Source organism: Sprattus sprattus (genome assembly GCF_963457725.1).
Source record: "Sprattus sprattus genome assembly, chromosome: 19".
NCBI lineage: Eukaryota > Metazoa > Chordata > Actinopteri > Clupeiformes > Clupeidae > Sprattus > Sprattus sprattus.
In genome coordinates, this window is record NC_137917.1 from 27,289,554 (window position 1) to 27,311,660 (window position 22,107).

Consider the following 22,107-nt stretch of genomic DNA (forward strand, 5'->3'; position numbering starts at 1 on the left):
ACCGGTGAGACTCGGCCATTTTGTGCCTTTGGTGGGGGAAGTGCATGTGGACGCGCCAGTTCAAACGCACCGGTGAGACTCGGCCATTTTGTGTCTTTGGTGGGGGAAGTGCATGTGGACGCGCCAGTTCAAACGCACCGGTGAGACTCGGCCATTTTGTGTCTTTGGTGGGGGAAGTGCATGTGGACGCGTCAGTACAAACGCACCGGTGAGACATCGGCCATTTTGTGTCTTTGGTGTCTTGTGACGCCAGTACACAGGGAATATGATCACAGGATAATATTTATTTTTAACGTCACATGTTTGACCAAAACAAAGGCGGTATTTTAGTAAGAGCGCATTATTGGTTCTGTTCAGTTGAATGAATTTATAGTTACTGCTATCAAGGTGGGACTGGCTGTCCTACAAGAAAGACATTTGTGAGCTTCCCACTTCCTTTCCTGATCGTTTCTGTGTGTGTGTGTGTGTGTGTGTGTCTGTGTGTGTGTCTGTGTGTGTGTGTGTGTCTGTGTATGTGTCTGGTTTTGTGTGTGTGTGTTTATGTGTGTGTGTGTGTGCGTTTTATGTGTGTGTGTGTGTGTGTGTGTGTGTGTGTGTGTGTGTGTGTGTGTGCGCGCGCGTGCGTGCGTGCGTGCGTGCGTGCGTGCGTGCGTGTGTCTGTGTGTGCGCATGCGTGTCTGTGTGTCTAGGCGAGACCCGGCGCATCGTGAGCGTCAACCCCACCTACGACTGGACGTGCCTGAGCTACGGGCTGCTGAATGTGTCGCCCATGCAGGTGGAGTCGTCCCCGCCGCTGCCCTGCCCCGTGCCCTGCTACCTGCTGCCGGGCTGCACCCAGTGCCTGGCATCGCATGGCGCCGACGGAGGCTGGCAGCACTGTGTGTGGAGCATGGCACTGCAGCAGGTACGCTCACACACACACCCTAACCCTTCAGCAGGTACGCTCAAACACAGACCCTAACCCTTCAGCAGGTACGCTCACACACACTGACCCTAACCCTTCAGCAGGTACGCTCACACACACTGACCCTAACCCTTCAGCAGGTACGCTCACACACTGACCCTAACCCTTCAGCAGGTACGCTCACACACTGACCCTAACCCTTCAGCAGGTACGCTCACACACAGACCCTTACCCTTCAGCAGGTACGCTCACACACAGACCCTTACCCTGCAGCAGGTACGCTCACACACTGACCCTTACCCTTCAGCAGGTACGCTCACACACTGACCCTTCAGCAGGTACGCTCACACACTTACCCTTACCCTTCAGCAGGTATGCTCACACACTGACCCTTCAGCAGGTACGCTCACACACTGACCCTTACCCTTCAGCAGGTACGCTCACACACTGACCCTTCAGCAGGTACGCTCACACACTGACCCTAACCCTAAACAGGAGATCTTTTACAGTGCAGCAGGTACCTCACACCCTGACCCTAACCCTAACCCTAAACAGGAGATCTTTTTAGAGTGCAGCAGGTACCTCACACACTGACCCTAACCCTCCAGCAGGTACCTCACACCCTGACCCTAACCCTGACCCTTAACAGGAGATCTTTTTAGAGTGCAGCAGGTACGCTCACACACTGACCCTAACCATCCAGCAGGTACACTCACTCACTCACACACTAACCCTGACCCTTAACAGGAGATCTTTTTAGAGTGCAGCAGGTACGCTCACACACTGACCCTAACCCTGACCCTTAACAGGAGATCTTTTACAGTGTATTGTCTTTGCTCTGTAAATCGTGTTTGAAGTTGTTCATCAACTTCTTTCTCTGTCCATCTTGATCACATATTTAATATTTCTCTCTCTCTCTCTCTCCCTCTTCCTCTCCCTCTCTCTCTCTCCCTCTCTCCCTCTCCCTCTCCCTCTCTCTCTCTCTCTCTCTCTCTCTCTCCCCCTCTCTCTCTCTCTCTCTCTCTCTCTCCCTCTCCCTCTCTCTCTCCCTCTCCCTCTCTCTATCCCTCTCCCTCTATCCCTCTCCCTCTCCCTCTCTCTCTCTCTCTCTCTCTCCCTCTCTCTCTCTCCTTCTCCCTCTCTCTCTCTCTCTCTCTCTCTCTCCGCTGCAGTGTATGAGCCCCTCATTCGTGCCGCTGCGCTGTGAGGCGGGGCAGTGTGGGCGTCTGCTGTCCAGCGGGGACTCCTGCAGCACACCCTGACAGGTTACCTTACCTCCACACGTGGTCCACACCCTGACAGGTTACCTTACCTCCACACGTGGTCCACACCCTGACAGGTTACCTTACCTCCACACGTGGTCTTTTACAAGGAGGGGGGGGGGGACTCCTCCACAGTCAGGGCCTCCACCGCTGCATCAAGGCAAAAATGAGTTTCATTGAACAATCACTGTAAGACACTATGAAATTGCCTAACACAACCTTGCCATGCACATAAGTCACGTATGTTGTAGAACAGATCACAGTCTCTATAAAGTCATGACATTGTCCAAAATCTTAAGAAAGAAAATATTATCACAATGTCCTGCTGTCTGTGGCCTCCTTATTTCGGCTTTTGTCAGATGACAGCCTTCAGTAGAGGTTTGACATAAATTAATCTTATGGATGGCAACATATAGAAGGGTTCAAATGTCCAAGTTTATCATAAGAGTTAAAAACATTTGGAAAAACCCTAGTTAAGAGGAGTTACCTTGGTGGAAAGTCACCGCCATAACTATTAGAGCCTCTCTGCTTGGGAATGCCCTGTGTTAAGTTAAAGGTTAGAAAAATACATCAAAAAAGGTTTAAGAAGAGGTAAGCTGTGAATTGTTACAATTCCACTCACACACTCACATACCTCAAGGCTGTCATATGAAAACTCTGTCCAGGGACCCTCTCTTATCTCCTGAGAAAGTTCTATGAAAAAAAATAAAAATAGATAACGGAGAAACAGAGTATTATAATCACAGATGTGCACTGCACTACAATGCAGGTCCTCCAGATTTTATAACTGCTGGGAAATGTAACTTGGGGTTTTGAACAGGAACTACCCCATAGAGAAGAGATCCAAAGAAAAAAAGGAAATGATAGAGTAATGATTATGTAACCATATTCACTACCATATGCCACGAGCACTTGCTTGGGTGTTTCCATTTCAGCAGGTAGAAAATTATGATTCTCTGATGCAGAATTCCTTTCATGTCACAAGTCATGACAAAGACTGGGTTGAGGGGCACTTTAGGATGAAGACAGCATGGCATATGGTATAAAGAACCAAATGAAATGACAAATAAAAGTGAACCTTGAACTTTTCACGCAAGAACATTCCCTATAAATAACCTGTATTTAGTTGTGTAAGCGGCATCAGCATGCAAGGGGCCTCCCAGTGAGTTGTTTCTGTGATTTGTTTCTGTTTCGGCTTCAATATCTGAAATGGTGCACCCCGAATGATGGAACATGAAGAAACATGTACAAAACATAACTGATATCCATCAGATAAATGGGAAACACGTTTTTAGTTTAAAGTTTTATGATGACTCACTCAACAGTATTAAACAATAAGCACTCATTTAATACTGTAACGGGACCGAGCGGTGTCGCCGTGTGCGGGTGGGTCTGACCACAACTCAGAGGCAGAGTAGGTTAAAGATCTTTATAAATTGAATAAAGCAGGTCAAAAAATGATTCACAATCACCAGACAAAGGTTAACCCTAGTGAAGACAAACAATATCACAGGTTTCAGTATGCTTCTGCTAAGCCTCACACACAAGAGGGCAACAAAAAACAGCAGCTCTTCTCTCTACTTTCTCTCTATCAAAGTAAACCCGAGCTTCTCACATTTGAAAAAACAACCGATACATATACACCAGGGACCAACACCATTTACAAACAGGGGGTACACTTCATAAATCAATCAGCATACAAAATACATGAAACACTCTAATAGAAAAATGGGACATAATACAGGATATAAACAGCTTCATATCAAGTCCATACATTTCGATCAGGTTTCCCTGGGTTTCTACTTTACAGAGCCTGAGATCTAAACCACATGGTGATCAGAGTTCAGTTGAGAAGGGGGACCCTCATCAGCTTGTGGCCTGGTAGCACTCATATAAAGTTCCCCTTGGAGTTCAAGTCAAGTCAAAGTGTGTATTGTTGTATGCACCAAATTGCTTTAGCGCAGAGAAATTCTTAAGACTTGGCAGGCAACATCTGCGCAGTAGACTGCATACAGATAACAAAAAACATATACCAAAAATAACATATAACACTATAACATACAACATATAACACTATAACATACAACATATAATAGTATAACATACAACATATAACACTATAACATTAACAAGTAACAGCAATTTAAAATACAAGAAGAGCTAGCAGCAGTTTAAAGGGAACTTCTATATCCCTTCTTCCACTATAGGCCTACTAGTATTCTTCTGTGTTTACTTTTGTAGTTTATCAGTTTACCGAACGCATTCTCAGAACTATCGTAAGCGAGGAGGGCAACTGGATGCATGGAAAGTGAATGGTTCAAGAAGTATTTATTTATTTTTTTACTTGGAAACCACTGACCTTTTGAAATTCGTTTCACAATATCATAGTTATCTTAAGGTGAAACCAATAATGTCGTTCTTTATAAAAAAGCAAACCTGTCAGTCTTCATTTTCTCTGTGACTGATTTATTGTCTCAAAACAATCAACAACCAAACAGCATAGACTGCTGTGTTTAGAGCTTGGCTCAGGCAAAGCAGGCGAAAGCTTACAGTAACACTACGCAACAATTTGACATTTTTGAGGTACGGTTTTATAGGCAACTCATTTTGATAACATCTTCAAATTCATTTTAAAACCATATGGTCATGTAAAGGGTAGATAAACACCTGTGTCTTAGCTATCCAAGATATGCCCTATGCAGTTCTTTGTAACGGGGTGGAACACCTTGCACAAATGGAAGCTTATCAGTGTCAGCTGGGCTGTTGGTGGTGTTTGCAAGGCTTTTGCATGCCTTTTAGGTAGTTTACTAGTTTTGGAACAGAACTCCATATTGCTGCTTTAATGTGACATATGACTATGCAAAAGACAAAAAGAAAAACAAGGAAACGAGGAAATGAAATAACTGAACTGAATAGAAATGTAGTCAACCACTTCTATGTAGCTAGGTCTATTACTGTGACAACGATATTTCAAACTAGTGTCATTGAGGTTTGATAATATTCTTAAATCTTTGCTAGGCGGCAGTACTTTTACTAATATTGCGTTCCGTACATCCAGTTGAGCTTCATGACATTGGTCGAAAGTCCGTCCTGTCGACTTTTCTTAAACAATTTGCCTTGACCTTGATGGAAAATACATACAATACAATGTAGTCAGTCACCAAAATCATTGCTGATTCCTGCTGGTTTTACTACGACATTTCGTTTGGGGAAAAATTATTTTGCATAATTTTTGGGACATTTTATGATATTCAATTACGTCACTCGTATACCATGTACGCTAGAGTCGACAAAATAGCTCTACACAAAAAAATTATCTACTTTACTTTTAACCGTCAATTTCATAGACCTGTGACTGAGGTTAATTATTAAAGCATCGAAATAAAATCCCAACAGAGGGCAGCACATTCAGAGATGACATGCAGCCTCTGAGATGATCTCACATCCTCATTTCTGAGAAGCAGGAAGTCAGGCGAAGTAAGCAGCGTAGAACATTCTAGTACAGTAGTCCAATAGGCTACATACATTTGTTCTGCATATGTAAGTGCTAAATATAAACGATTCGGCAAACTTAATTAGGAACAGAAAAGTTGCTAAACGCGATCTATTGAAAGCGAAAGTAAAACTAACTCTGCGAACGTAGGCTACACCTAAACATTCGGAACCATGGCTGATCAAGATGACATTACAGACAGGCCATCTCCACTGGAAGAAGATTTAACTTGCCCTATATGTAAGAGTATCTTCACGAACCCAGTACTGTTGTCCTGTACGCACAGCTTCTGTAAAGACTGCTTGGACCAGGCCTGGAAGAATAAATCGAGGAGAGAGTGCCCGGTCTGTAGGAACAACTGCACCAACGAGCAGTCCATACCTAACCGCGCTTTGAAGGATGCCTGCGAATCCTATCAGAGGCAGAAAGGATGGTTCGGAGCAGATGGCGCGGTTCCGAAGATGGTGTGTGGTCTCCACAATCGCGATTTTGCACTCTTTTGTGAAAAAGACGAAACACCTGTGTGCACGGAGTGTTTGCCGCTTCACATGGGGCACAAGCTTATTCCACTGGACCAGGGGATACCGATTTGTAAGGTGAGGCGATGACAGGACAAGCTATTCAGAATTTGTGCTGTGTGTACGTGTAGCTGCTGTGAAGCTTTATGTGACTTGTTGAACTGTAAAACTTTAGCAAGGTATGACTGTAGCGTTGTCACGCATGCGGACTACTGCACGAAGTGTTCTGAACTTTGACCTCATGAAGTGCGTGGTTCAGCAAGCTGTTACACGCCCACACACACACAATCTCTCTCTCACACACACACACACACACACACACACACACACACACACAGGCTTATTAATCTGTATGTATCGGATAGACATATAATGTTGTTGTCAGTGTTGAAACAAAGACAAGAACTTTGTCCTGTGAAAAACTGTTTTGTTTCCTGTAGGGCGAGTTGAACATAAAAATTAACATCTTGGAGGACAAAGTGGACTCTTTCAAAAGGATGAAAAGGCGATATGAGAATACAATTTCCTTCATACAGGTAATACAAGTATTTCAACTCAATCACACAGATGTAAGAGATCATAAAGTGATTTACTTTACCATCTGCAATACTGCATAATGTCTATCAAAATGAGTAAACATCTTCAAAACACCTCAATGATTGGGTTTTAGATATTTAAAAGGTATAACTCCTCAGTTTCATCGTCTGCCTTTCAAAGCCTGTTCTCCTGTTCTTTCTCCTCTCTCAGGACCAATCACAGACAGCGGAGAAGCTGATCAGGCAGGAGTTTGATCGCCTGCGTGAGTTCCTCAACCAGGATGAGGAGTCGAGGATCCTGGCCCTGAAAAAAGAGGAGGAACAGAAGAAGCAGGCTGTCAAAGAGAAGGTGGACATTTTGGCCAAGGACCTCGCCAGTCTAAATGATCTCATCAACGACGTCAGGAAGGAGATGGGAGGCGAGGACTTGGACTTTCTCCTGGTAAGGCAAACGCACTCGACTACGAATGACCAATGTTCTGTTCGTATTATGCCAGCCTTCCAGGAGAAGTCAGTAGCTGCACATTAAACTGAGTCTCTGTCTGTTGAGTTCTATGGAAGTTTCAATCTGACCAATGTTGAATGTTGTTATTTTCATTTCCAGAACTTCAACAAACTGAAGCATCGGTATGTACCACAGTGTTTGCACTGCCATACCACACCTCTTGTGTTTACCTGTAATTCTGATATCAAACTATTATATATGCGTTATACTATGCATCTGTGAAAATTCATGCCAGTGCTTTGTATGTTGCATCGTGCTTAGTTTAAGAAGTGCGCCTCAAAGGCCAGTTTTTAAATGTAACTGAACCAACATGCATTGCAACTCTGACTTAAAACTTTCACAACAACCCTATAGTAATTGTCTTTTTATTGGCCATGCCATCTTGCCCCCCATTTGTTATATGTGAGTTATTGCTAAGGATGTGGCCTACTTACTTAGCGGTAAACCCTGTGACATGAGACCCACCTCATGGCAAACAGTCACTACTTAGCTCCCCTGAGCTTATGTTATCTTAAACCGAGCTTATGTTATCTTAAACTGAGCTTATGTTATCTTAAACTGAGCTTATGTTATCTTAAACTGAGCTTATGTTATCTTAAACTGAGTTTATGTTATCTTAAACTGAGCTTATGTTATCTTAAACTAAGCTTCTGTGCTCTCCTGTGTGTACCAGTGCACTGTGGACGGATGAGGGCCCTCCGAGGGACCTGGCTGAGCTCATTCATGTGGCCAAGCACACCGGAGCTGTGGGCTACAAGATCTGGGAGAAGATGCAGACCCAAGTGCAGTGCCGTGAGTAATAATAATAATAATAATACCTTTTATTTGTAATGTGCTTTTCAATGACCCAAAGTCGCACAGTAGTACCAGTGGTGGTAAGCTACGGGAGTAGCCACAGCTGCCCTGGGGCAGACTTACGAAAGCGTGGCAGTGCCTACGGCCCCTCCGACCACCACCAACATTCATTCCCAAGTGCAGTGCCGTGAGTAGACCTGGAGCTGGTGTGGAAATGGGCTTTGACTTTTGCCTAAAAATCATATTCGAAGTTCGTTTGTTTATTAATATTAATATCCGAATATATTTGAATATTTATTATTAATAGTTTGACCATTAAATGGATTCAGTAAGACCTATATGGTATAAAACTTAAGTTGTATATGTTTTTAAAAAAAAACTTCATTTGTTTTGGTGGGAACAGTGAGATAGCTGTGCTGGCAGTAACTTAGAAGCAGAATTGAGTGTCTTTGGTGTAGTTAGTCTCCCTTCTTGACATGAGGTCAGATTCGAGACAGATTGGGTTACGCAAGGAACTGGTCGCTCTTAAATTGAAGTTTAGTTTAGTTTAAAAGTTTAATTTAAGTTAAAAATGCCTCATAAACAGAAAGTACTGCCATCATATTCATAATCTTATAGAACAAGATGACCTGTTACACAAAAAATCTGTGTGATTTGAAACAAACAGTAAAAAAGTGTCTTGACTTATCTCTGGAGAGAGAATCTTAACTTAAAGTGTCAATGTGGCGGTCTTTAACATATTATGATTATCAATATAGTGTTCAGTGGACATTGGAATATTTGACACCAAAGGCATTGCCTGATTGTCATGGATGCAGGTTACTTTGCCAATTACATTCTTTAAGGACACAGAGGGTGGATCTCAATGCTCTTAAATGTAAGAGAGCACAGGTTTGTGGGTAATAGACAGCATCAAGGCTACATCGATGGTTCCTTGAAAAATGACCGTTATGTGACGTATTTTAAGGTATCGAAGACCCAGAAACGGGCAAATTGAGACGGCCTTTCCTTCTCTTCTTCTGAGACACCAAGGTTGTAAGACAGCATTTTAAGAGCATTGAGATCCACCCAGAGATGTCCTCCAAACCAGGGCATTCTGTTCCTCCTTTGCCATATATACTCTGCCTAATGCAACAAAAAAAATCATCATTCAATTCCATGTGTGTTTCACTGTACATGTTTCTTCCATCATCAGTGCCCGTGATCCTGGACCCTAACACCATCTCTCCCTGGCTGCGCATCACTCCTGACTTCAGCAGTGTGACAGAGAGCAAGGAGCGCCAAGCCTTCCCAGACAACCCGGAGCGCTTCGACCCCTGTGTGTTCGTGCTGGGCTCCGAGGGCTTCGGCGCCGGGCGCCACCGCTGGGACGTGTTCGTGGGCGACAACCCTAAGTGGGTTCTGGGCATCTGCAAGGAATCGGTGGTTCGTAAGCGCAGGTTCACCGTCACCACCAATGGCGGCGTGTGGACCATCGGCCTTAGCAAGGGCGTGTACAGCGGTCTCACCTCGCCGCGCACGGCGCTGAAAGTGGACCGCCGCCCCGAGACCATCCGGATCAAGCTCAATATGGACAAGGGCCAGGTGTCCTTCTGGGACAAGGGCAACGGCAACCACCTGATAACCTACACTGACAAGTTCCCCAATAGAGTGTGGCCGCTGTTCGGCCCCAATCTGCACAGTACCCCCATGAGAATCCTGCCCTCCAAGGTCACCATTCACCAGCAGTAGCCCCTGCTGCCCTGCGTTCCTCTACCCAGGAGCTGTTTCACAGTGGTGGTGTCTGGATCACCAGCGGGAGCAGGCCAACAGTGTGTCCCAGGACTGTGAATGGGTTAGGGTTAGGGTGTTGGTGTCTGGATCATCAGCAGGAGCAGGCCAACAGTGTGTCCCAGGACTGTGAATGAAAAGTGAATGGAATGTCAGGATGATGAATGAGAGGGGAAGTAACTGCATATCCTTTGTGCCTTAAATGCCTTTTTCCCCAGTTTTTGCTTGTGCCATGTTTTAGAGGTATGTGATTTCCCCTCTAGTAGGTAGTGAAAAACACTGTGGTGGACATCTTTATCTTACGTTTATCTTCTTTTATTTTTGGATAGGGTTGTTTGTCATAAAAGTCTTTGAATTCCTGTTTTGAGTGGGTGGATTGTGAACGCTATGTCTTGTTTATATTGTCACGCAGTAGAGCCTGATGGAATGTTTCAAGTGTTTTCCTGAAGAGAGCATTCCAGCTCCTCTGCGTTGACTTGTGTGCGCCTTAATGTTGCTATTTCATGTTTTAGCACTTGGGGGCAGAGTGTTGCTTGTGCTGAAGTTACAGCCAAGATAATTTTTTGGGGGAATGTATTTACATGGTTATGCTGAGGATATGTGCAGTCCTTGCACAGAAGTCACCTAATTAATGTCGCTGGTATGCAGCAGTCTGTCAGTATTTCAAGCTGTACAAAGAGTCTTTTAACAGACCATAATGTGGTACATTGGCTTGTGGCAGAGCTTTCTGTGGAAGCATGGTTTTGCAGGTTTCATTTCTAACCAACAACATCAACTTATAAAAAGAAAAGAAATATAAATCAGGATCTGAGAAATGTTTGTAAAGCATTGTCACACAGATGGGAAACATACAAATCTGAAAAAATGATGCATTAAATGGTAATAACAAATGTTTTAATCATTATTTAATGATTGTACAACCCCAAATCAGAATCAATTGGGTTGGTATGAAAAATGCAAATAAAAAAAGAAAGCAGTGATTCATAAATATACCTTGACTTGTATTTCATTGCAGAGAGTATGAGCACAAGCTATTTCATGTTTTGTCTGGTCAACTTCATTTGATCTGTAAATATATATCCATTCCTGCCATTCAGGCCTGCAACAGATTCCCCAAAAAGTTTGGACTGGGGCAATTTAGAGGTAGTAATGAGGTAGAATAAAACAAATAGCGATGTGATTTAAAACTCGTGATGTCAACAGGTCATTGTAATTTTGATTTGGTAAAAGCAGCATCCCGGAAAGGTCTAGTCTTTTAGGAGCAATGATGGGCCATGCATGGATCACCAGTTTGCCAACAAATGTGTGAGCAAATTATTGAAATGTTTAAACCAATGTTTCTCAATGAAAGATAGGAAGGGATTTGGATAAGTCACCCTCAACGGTGCATAAGATAATTTAAAGATTCAAGGAATCTGCAGGAATTTCATTGCGTAAAGGTCATGGGCGTCACAAGGTGCCTGAAGTTAATTATTAAAGCATCGAAATAAAATTCCGACAGGGGGCAGCACAACCTCTAGGACGATATCACATCCTCATTTCTGAGAAGTAGGAAGTCAGGTGAAAAACATAGCGTAAAAACATTCGACAGGAGGCAAATTGATTATTTTGATCTGCATATGTTAGTGCTAAAAATAATCCCTTCGGAAAGCTTCATAAGGAACAGGAAATTCGTTTAACGCGATCTATTGAAAGCGAAAGTAAAACTTCTGCGAACGAAGGCTACCAACAAGCCTAAACAAACATTTGGAACCATGGCGGATGAAGATGACATTACAGACAGGACGTGTCCACTGCAAGAAAATTTAACTTGCCCTATATGTATGAGTATTTTCCGGAACCCAGTACTGTTGTCCTGTTCGCACAGCTTCTGTAAAGAATGCTTGGACCAGGCCTGGAAGAATAAAACGAAGAAGGAATGCCAGGTCTGTAGGAAAGACTGCACCAAGGAACAGCCCATAGCTAACCGCGCTTTGAATGCTGCCTGCGAATCCTATCAGAAGGAGAGAGTAAGGTTTTGTTCGAATGTGAAGACGGTGTGTACTATTCACAATCGCGAGTATCAACTCTTTTGCGGAGAAGACGAGACACCTGTGTGCGTGGAGTGCTTGACGCTTCACGAGGGACACGACCTTATTCCACTGGACCAGGGGGTCCATTTTTGTAAGGTGAGGCAATAACAGGACAAGATATTCAGAATTTGTGCTGTGTGAACGTGAAGTCGCTGTAAAGTTTATGTGACTATTCTTCGTTAAACTGTAAAACCTTAGCAAGGTATGGCTGACAGCGTTGTCACGCATGCGCACTACTGCACGTAATATTCTGAACTTTGACGTCATGAAATGCGTGGCTCAGCAAGCAGTTATTACAAACGGCGACATGCACTGCATAGGTCTTTTACACAGACAGGCTGATCTGTATGTATCATATAATGTTGTTTTCAGTGTGGAAACAAAGATCTCCGCCCTGTTCTAAGCTGTTTTCTTTCCTGTAGGACCGGATGAACATACAAATTAACATCTTGGAGGAAAAAGTGGACTCTTACAAAAGGATGAAAAGCCGATATGTGGATACAATTTCCTTCATACAGGTAATACAAGTACCTCAAGTCAATCACACAGATGTAAGAGACCATAAGGTGATTTACTGCATAATATGGCTGTATGCTACAAGACTAGTTATGTGCAGAGGTCTTTCAAAATAAGTAAAATGAGTAAACATCTTCAAAACACCTCACCTCAATGATTGGGTTTTAGATATTTAAAAGGTATAGCCGCTCAGTTTCAGCTTCTGCCTTTCACAGCCTCTTGTCCTGTTCTTTCTCCACTCTCAGGACCAATCAGAGACAGCGGAGAAGCTGATCAGGCAGGAGTTTGACCGCCTGCGTGAGTTCCTCAACCAGGATGAGGAGTCGAGGATCCAGGCCCTGAAGAACGAGGAGGAACAGAAGAAGCAGGCCATAAATGGGAAGGTGGACATCCTGACCAAGGACCTCGCCAATCTTCAGGAGCTCATCGATAACGTCAAGAAGGAGATGGAAGCAGAGGACCTGGACTTTGTCCTGGTAAGGGAAACGCACATGACTACAAATGACCGATGTTCTGTTGGTGTTATGCCTGCCTTCCAGGAGAAGTCAGCAGCTACACATTAAACTGAGTCTCTGGCTGTTTTTTATGGAAAGTCTCAATCTGAGCAGTAATGAATGTTTTTTTTTTTTTTTTTTGTCATGGTTCTTCTTTTCATTTCCAGAACTTCAACAAACTGAAAGATCGGTATGTACCACAGTGTTTGCACTGCCATACCATACCTCTTGTGTTTACCTGTAATTCTGATATCAGACTATTATATATGCGTTATACTATGCATCGGTGGAAATTCATGCCAGTGCTTTATTATATGCATCATGGTTTTTAAATGTATCTGAACCAGCATGCATTGCAATTCTGACTTTCACTCTCACAACAACCCTATGGTAAATGTATTTGTATGGGCAATGCCATCTTGCCCCCCATTTGTTATATTTGAGTTATTGCTAAGGATGTGTCCTACTTAGCGGTAAACCCTGTACAATGAGACCCACCCAATGGCAAACAGTCAGTACTGTCTTCCGTGTGTACCAGTGCTTCGTGGACAGATCAGGGCCCTCAGAGGGATCCGTCTGAGCTCATTCATGTGGCCAAGCACACCGGAGCTGTGGGCTACAAGATTTGGGAGAAGATGCAGAGCCAAGTGCAGTGCCGTGAGTAGTCCTGACCTGGAGCTGGTGTGGAATGGTGGGAACAGTGCTAGTAACTTAGAAGCTGAATAGAGTGATTGGTATAGTTAGTAGGGGTGGGGGAAAATAATCGATTCTTCGATTTTTCTCGATTCTCTCTAAAACGATTCTGTCTCGATTCAGAAAAGTTCATAATCGATTTTTTTTTTACCACATCCATTTTATGCTGCATCATCATTGCTTTGTTCATAGAAAGTCAAAATTGTGACAAAGAAAAGCCTTTTCTTTAATAAAAAAAATACAGACGGTAATTCATCTGTTGATTTTCTTAAATTTTAAGTTATGTTTCTTCCATCATCAGTGCCCGTGATCATGGACCCAAACACCCTCTCACCCTGGCTGCGCATAAGTCGCGATTTCCGCAGTGTGATGCAGAGCAAGGAGCGCCAAGCCTTCCCAGACAACCCGGAGCGCTTCGACCCCTGTGTGTTCGTGCTGGGCTCCGAGGGCTTTGGTGCCGGGCGCCACCGCTGGGACGTATACGTGGGCGACAACCCTAAGTGGGTTCTGGGCATCTGCAAGGAGTCGGTGGTGCGCAAGCGTAAGTTCACTGTCACCACTTCTGGCGGCGTGTGGACCATCAGCCTTAGCAAGGGCGTGTACAGCGGTCTGACCACGCCTCGCACCGAGCTGAAAGTGGACCGTCCCCCCGACACCATCCGGGTCAAGCTCAATATGGACAAGGGCCAGGTGTCCTTCTGGGATGCAGGCAGCAGCTGTCACCTCCTCACCTACACCGCCAAGTTCCCCGAGAGGGTGTTTCCGCTGTTCGGTCCCAATCTGCACAGTACCCCCATGACCATCCTGCCCTCCAAGGTCACCATTCACCAGCAGTAGCCCCTGTTGCCCAGCGATCCTTTCCCTCTGTGGTGTACATATTTATCTTTTTTTTTTTGGAAATGTTTTGTCAGAAAAGCCTTTGAATTCCTGTTTGGAGAGAGTGGATTGTGAATGCCATGTCTTGTTTTTCCTGCGGGTCAGTAGAGCCTGATGGAATGTTCGAGTGTTCTCCTGAGGAGAGCATTCCAGCTCCTCTGGGCGACTTCTGTGCGCCTCAATGTTGCCAATTCAGTCTGTCAATTTACCACTAGGGGGCAGAGTCTGGCTGTGCTGATGTGAGCTGAATTTACAGAAGCACAGAAGTCACCAAATTAATGTCGCTGGTATGCAGCAGTCTGTCAGTAATTCAAGCTGTACACAGAGTCTGTTAACAGACCATCACGAGGAACATTGGCTTGTGGCAAAACCTGTGGCAGGCTTAATTTCCAACCAAACATAAACTTAGAAAAAGGAAAAAAAATAAAAACAGGCTCTGATAAAGGTTTGTAAGGCATTATCACACCTATTAATCTGACAAATTAAGAATTTAATGATAATAACAAATAATATTATATGAAAACAATACTTGAAATAAATGCATTGCAAAAATGTATATTAATTGTTATTATTATGCTGTAGACAATCTGTTTTTGTATTGTGTTTGTTTAGATTTTTTGTTGTAATGTATATTTTGTGTAAGCACACTGAGAGCCAGCTTACCAAGTCAAATTCCTTGTTTGTGAAAACTTACTTAGCCAATAAAACCTGATTCTGACAATTACAAATGCCAGGACTTTTGTAACGTGTTTGCTCGTTATAGCTGATTTAATTGTGATGGTAATCTGTAATTTAATATGAGGATCAAATACTCTATTATATGGATGGGTCATATTAATGATTTGTATGATGGGCTAGGTAGGTGAAACAGTGGGAATACAGGCATGTGTGTAAGTGTGTGAACCTGTGTGTGGGTGGCAGCCTTGGAGGTATTCTTCATTGGAACAGAAAAGGCACTGTGTGTGTGTCTGTGTGTGTGTGTGTGTGTGTGTGTCTGTGTGTGTGTGTGTGTGTCTGTGTGTGTGTGTGTGTGTGTGTGTGTGTGTGTGTGTGTGTGTGTGTCTGTGTGTCTGTGTGTGGGTCGGTGGTGGCAGAAATGTTCTCGCCTTGTGGTGTTCATTCTTCATTGCTTTTTCCCCCTTTTAGCCTTCATTAATTGTAAAGCCTCTCTAATCTTCTGTAACTGAATGGAAATAAATGTGGGAGAGATGGCAATGTGCACTGAGATTTGTCAGAGCCTTCTCTCTGTGAAAGTGGCTTTCATGTTTGTATTTACAGAGCAGCGAATCAGCAGCTTATCTATGTTGGTTTACATTTTTATTATTATTATTATCTAAGCCATGACGATTCTCGTAAAGTCCTTTATTAGTTGTTAACAACATGTGAAAATGTATTTACTTAATTACAATAGTAAACTCTATCTGTATGACATTTAAGCTACTGTAATTCAGTTTGGGCCATGCTAATGTGTAAGAAAAAAAAAAAACGCTTTCTAATGAACGTGTGGGATTGAGAAGCCTGGTCTGAGTAGAGCTTATCTCACCGCACGCTGCTGGGGGTGAGACACGTCTCTGGCTGCCTGAGAGCAGAAAGCACAGGAAGGCCCATAGCACAGGAAACCACAAAGGTACAGCAAACGGAAAAACACACACACACACACACACTTCCCCTGCGGATGAAAAGCTCTGCACACACGCACAGACACACCTGCACTTGGCCCATTCTTCTGATCCTTATGATTTTCTCAGGTTTGAAAACAGAAAAGATGGCCTGAGTCAATCTGCTAGCTTTTAAACAAAGCCTACGACTTTTTCCACCTCAGGAAAAAATCAATGAAAACATATACAACTAACTTTAGTTTTGTGTCTGTTTGCTGGTGTCGAGTAGCCTCAACACAGGAAATGCTTTAAGACAGTGTGCTCTGTTGAAAGTCTGGGCTGATTTTAAACAAGAAACCAAACCCAAATTATTTGTCATTGTTTCTAACCCCTGACAGATTGTTTTTGCTCAGACTCCGGTGCAGACAGACTGAGCTCCCTCCTCCCTTTGACTTGTACAGGCAGCTCACACCAGTCGGATCAGTTTCTGAATACTACCCTTGCCAGGCAGGATCAAGAAGTGGGTCTACCGGTCTTGTTGGTGAGCAGTGCCAGAAGCACAGAAGCTCACGAGGGCTAATGAACACTGTCTTCGGTTATCGTCCCTAGGCTGTGACACCGTGCGGTTAACGTCCCCTAAGCTGTGACAGCGTGCGGTTATCGTCCCTAGACTGTCACACCGTGCGGTTATCGTCCCTAGGCTGTGACACCGTGCGGTTATCGTCCCTAGGCTGTGTGACCGTGCGGTTATCGTCCCTAGGCTGTGACACCATGCGGTTATCGTCCCTAGGCTGTGAGACCGTGCGGTTATCGTCCCTAGGCTGTGACACCGTGCGGTTATCGTCCCTAGGCTGTGAGACCGTGCGTTTATCGTCCCCTAAGCTGTGACACCGTGCGGTTATCGTCCCTAGACTGTGTAACCGTGCGGTTATCGTCCCTAGGCTGTGACAGCGTGCGGTTATCGTCCCTAGACTGTCACACCGTGCGGTTATCGTCCCTAGGCAGTGACACCGTGCTCTTTCCCACATTTGCATTGATGCTCATTCATGAATCCTATCCTATCTGAAGTCTATGCTGAAGTCTAAGACCCAACTCTTCAGAGAGGACCTCCTGTCCTAACTGGCACCTCGACTAGTGCTTAACTTGCAACATTCCTGCACTTCTTTTTCTTTTCTTTTTATGTCTAAATGTAAGGTAGTATTTATTGCTACACCAGGGTTCTAATGCTCGTAGCTTGACTGTTCACTCCCTTGTACGTCGCTTTGGACAAAAGCGTCTGCTAAATGACTAAATGTAAGTCATAATGCGGATTGATGCTCATGAATGAATCCTATCCTATCTGAAGTCATAATGCGGAACAGTAAATAGTCTGTACAACCTCCAAATGCATCCAGCGACCTACGGTCCTCTAGCCGATGTCCTGACGCTCAGCTGCTAGGGCAAAGGGATGATGGCAGTGTGACCCCCCTTGGCTGAGAGTTGCTCTTGATAGGGAAGTAAATGCTTTTGATAGTGAGAAGTGAGAAAGGGCCGTAGTCGTGTGTGCCCTCCCAAGTCTCAGGGTGGCGTAGTCGTGTGTGCCCTCCCAAGTCTCAGGGTGGCGTAGTCGTGTGTGCCCTCCCAAGTCTCAGGGTGGCCTAGTCGTGTGTGCCCTCCCAAGTCTCAGGGTGGCCTAGTCGTGTGTGCCCTCCCAAGTCTCCCAGGGTGGCGTAGTCGTGTGTGCCCTTCCAAGTCTCACAGGGTGGCGTTGTCGTGTGTGCCCTTCCAAGTCTCCCAGGGTGGCGTAGTCGTGTGTGCCCTTCCAATTCTCCCAGGGTGGCGTAGTCGTGTGTGCCCTTCCAAGTCTCCCAGGGTGGCGTTGTCGTGTGTGCCCTTCCAAGTCTCCCAGGGTGGCGTTGTCGTGTGTGCCCTTCCAAGTCTTCCAGGGTGGCGTTGTCGTGTGTGAGTCTTCAAGGGTGGCATAGTCATGTGTGAGTCTTCGAGGGTGGCATGAACCCCAAACTACAAGAACCACAGAAGCCAACCAACCAAACAAATAAATAAATGACTCTGTTCATTAGTTGGCTTACAGGGACATGAAAAAAAAAGTTTTACTTTCCAGCTTCTTGATTGTTGAGGTGGTCTCTGGAGGTGTGTGTGTGTTTAAGTGCTACAAGAACCACAGTTTCAGTTCACCAAGCAAGAATGAAAGTCTTATCAATAGTAGGCCTACTGAAATCTGCCCTCCAAAAAGTAAGTATTGCTCAATGCACACACACACACACACACACTACAGAAACCACTGTTTTTTTTTAAGCCATGATCTGTCCTGTCTGATTTTGAACATAAACCATAGTAGTTGTGTAAACACCCATGGGAGCATCCACATCTCATCTTAACACCTCAGCATGGGAGCATCCACATCTCATCTTAACACCTCAGCATGGGAGCATCCACATCTCATCTAAACACCTCAGCATGAGAGCATCCACATCTCATCTTAACACCTCAGCATGGGAGCATCCACATCTCATCTTAACACCTCAGCATGGGAGCATCCACATCTCATCTTAACACCTCAGCATGAGAGCATCCACATCTCATCTTAACACCTCAGCATGGGAGCATCCACATCTCATCTTAACACCTCAGCATGAGAGCATCCACATCTCATCTTAACACCCATGAGAGCATCCACATCTCATCTTAACACCTCAGCATGAGAGCATCCACATCTCATCTTAACACCTCAGCATGAGAGCATCCACATCTCATCTTAACACCTCAGCATGAGAGCATCCACATCTCATCTTAACACCCATGAGAGCATCCACATCTCATCTTAACACCTCAGCATGAGAGCATCCACATCTCATCTTAACACCTCAGCATGAGAGCATCCACATCTCATCTTAACACCTCAGCATGAGAGCATCCACATCTCATCTTAACACCTCAGCATGAGAGCATCTACATCTCATCTTAACACCTCAGCATGAGAGCATCCACATCTCATCTTAACACCACAGCATGGGAGTATCATGAGAAAATGTCTTGTGTGTCTGAAGGAGAAAAAAATAAACTAAAAGCTGAGCAAGTGTGTGAGGAGGCCTCTGTGTTGGCTATGGGCCGCGCTAAGTGTGTTAGTGTGTTAAGTGTGTTAGTGTGTAAGTGTGTCAGTGTGTTAAGTGTGCTAAGTGTGTTGGCTATGGGCCGCGCTAAGTGTGTTAGTGTGTTAAGTGTGTTAGTGTGTTAGTGTGTAAGTGTGTTAAGTGTGTCCGTGTGTTAAGTGTGTTAAGTGTGTTAGTGTGTTAGTGTGTTAAGTGTGTTAAGTGTGTCAGTGTGTCAGTGTGTAAGTGTGTTAGTGTGTAAGTGTGTTAAGTGTGTTCGCGGTGCCAAGTGTGTTAGTGTGTTAAGTGTGTTAGTGTGTTAAGTGTGTAAGTGTGTCAGTGTGTTAAGTGTGTTAAGTGTGTCAGTGTGCCAAGTGTGTAAGTTTGTCAGTGTGTTAAGTGTGTCAGTGTGTCAGTGTGTTAAGTGTGCCAGTGTGTCATTGTGTTAACCAGTAAACCAACCTGGAGGGTTTTGTCTCACCCACCTGTCACCCTGTAAACCTCATAAGGACAACAAAAGCTTTTCACAGTATCTCATGTGGTCTGCTGCAGTGAAAGCCTCCTACCATGGGGTATATGGAGGTATCAGTTGTAGTATAATATGTTTTTACTGAAGACATACACAGTGATGTTTGCATCTATTATCTGACAAAACCTAAATTACATATGCTGTGTTTAATACCCTGTGTGTTTGTGTGTGTGTGTCTGTGGTCTGTGTTGCTAAGTTACAAGTTGAAATTAAACTTTTGCTGTCATTATAAGATTCACAACCATAATATTTTGAACACTTTTTTGCTTGTGCTTTTGGTTCCCTTGGCTCTTAGTGTCCATGTTTGTGGGTTGCCATGGATACCCTACGCCAGGGACAAAATGGCGGCCAGTGGAGTCAAAAGAGCAAGGGTGCTGTAAACAAGATGATTCTCTGACAACCACTCCTGTAGATCAACAACACTCAACACTCACGTGGTTCCTCACGTAAACATGTGGCTGTTCTGCCTAATAGTCTAACACACAGGGGCGCAGATAGTACTGGGGACGGGGGGGACATTTTCCCCCAAGATTCATAGTGACCCCGATCCGTCTCCACCACTCTCCCTACGTAAGGCGACATTCATCAGTTAATAACTCGGCACAGCTGATTAGGCGATGTTAGCGTCCCCCCCAGTTTAAAAATCCCATCTGCACGTCCCATCCAAGTGTTTGGATGTTTTGGATGAACAAAGTTGGTAGAGACCTTGTACTTAAGCCTTTAAATATTCTATATAATACTATAAAATGTTCATTTGATAAAAGTCTTTATCAATTAATTCAAACATACATAATATATCGCATATCTTTATCACATGTTGCTACGCACTGCGCACATGTTCCTGTAGAACGCAAAGCCTAATGGAAGTGAGAACAAAGAAACACTTAGAGAGTTTTTTTTGCCTGAGAGACAAGAAAAGTAAAGGTGCCTCTCAACGTTTTGATGCGAGACTGGAGGAGGGCAAATCATAATGTTAACTTCTTCTTTCACGTAATAATGAAACTGATCGAAAAACCACACACACACACACACACACAAAGAGACACAGACACACACACAGAAAGAGACCAAGACACACAGATGCACGCACACACCTGTTTAGCTTCCTTGTCTCATATGTCAGAAACCTTCATGAAAATGTGCTTCTCTAAGCACATCCTCCATCCTCTACCTACCTCTGGCACGTCATGGGGCCCTGCGGTCTCCTCTTCCGTGCCCTGTGGTTCTGCCTCCTGTGTGCCTCTCTCGGTAATGACTCAGCCCCATCACATTTACCCTCCATCACATTTACCCCCTCTGTGCCCCTGACATTTACCCTCTGTGACCCGTCCCTCTGTGCCCCTGACATTTACCCTCTGTGCCCCATCCCATTTACCCTCCATCACATTTACCCCCTCTGTACCCCTGACATTTACCCCCTCTGTGCCCATCACATTTACCCCCTCTGTGCCCATCAAATTTACCCTCTGTGCCCATCACATTTACCCTCTGTACCCCTGACATTTACCCTCCATCACATTTACCCTCTGTGCCCATCACATTTACCCTACATCACATTTACCCTCTGTGCCCATCACATTTACCCTACATCACATTTACCCTCTGTGCCCATCACATTTACCCTCTGTACCCCTGACATTTACCCTCTGTGCCCATCACATTTACCCTCTGTGCCCATCACATTTACCCCCTCTGTACCCCTGACATTTACCCTCTGTGCCCATCACATTTACCCTCTGTACCCCTGACATTTACCCCCTCTGTGCCCATCACATTTACCCTCTGTGCCCATCACATTTACCCTCCATCACATTTACCCTCCATCACATTTACCCCCTCTGTGCCCATCACATTTACCCTCTGTGCCCATCACATTTACCCTCTGTGCCCATCACATTTACCCTCCATCACATTTACCCTCTTTGCCCATCACATTTACCCCCTCTGTGCCCATCACATTTACCCTCCATCACATTTACCCTCTTTGCCCATCACATTTACCCTCTCTCTGCCCATCACATTTACCCTCATCACATTTACCCTCATCACATTTACCCTCTGTGGCCATCACTCTGTGCCCATCACATTTACCCTCTGTGGCCATCCCTCTGTGCCCATCACATATCTGAGAGAGGCACCCATGCCCCTGGTTATGTATGCTGTCTTGGTCTCAGATAGAGGAAATGGCTGAGAAACTTACATGGCAACTTTGTCTTTCGGTAGTGACTCCACATGATCAAACAGCATTATCTGGGCCTGTGATAGGAATGGAACACCAACCAAATTCTTGGAAGTACGGCCAAATATTGTGTTATTCAGACAGATCTGTGCGCAAATTTCACTCCAAGGGCAGGGTGTGAGATACAGAGGACAACGTGTGATAGCAGGAAGGAGGCTATCCGGGGGGAAGGGGTTCAGACCATAGACATACTGTATATAGATATATATGTCTATGGT

The 22,107-nt window shown here is 44.6% G+C and overlaps 2 protein-coding genes across 2 annotated transcripts; both read left to right on the forward strand.

Moving 5' to 3' along the window:
• Window positions 1–5,643: 5,643 nt before the first annotated feature.
• Window positions 5,644–10,582, forward strand: trim35-28 (tripartite motif containing 35-28). Its single transcript, XM_080857495.1, has 6 exons — window positions 5,644–6,255; window positions 6,618–6,713; window positions 6,925–7,155; window positions 7,318–7,340; window positions 7,892–8,010; window positions 9,209–10,582. Exons 1-6 carry the CDS (start codon window positions 5,833–5,835, stop codon window positions 9,742–9,744), a joined length of 1,428 nt encoding a protein of 475 aa, XP_080713621.1. The 5' UTR covers window positions 5,644–5,832; the 3' UTR covers window positions 9,745–10,582.
• Window positions 10,583–11,344: 762 nt separating this feature from the next.
• Window positions 11,345–14,659, forward strand: LOC308380160 (zinc-binding protein A33-like). The gene is made up of 6 exons (XM_080857430.1): window positions 11,345–11,951; window positions 12,278–12,373; window positions 12,617–12,847; window positions 13,033–13,055; window positions 13,404–13,522; window positions 13,860–14,659. Exons 1-6 carry the CDS (start codon window positions 11,538–11,540, stop codon window positions 14,393–14,395), a joined length of 1,419 nt encoding a protein of 472 aa, XP_080713556.1. The 5' UTR covers window positions 11,345–11,537; the 3' UTR covers window positions 14,396–14,659.
• Window positions 14,660–22,107: the final 7,448 nt, after the last annotated feature.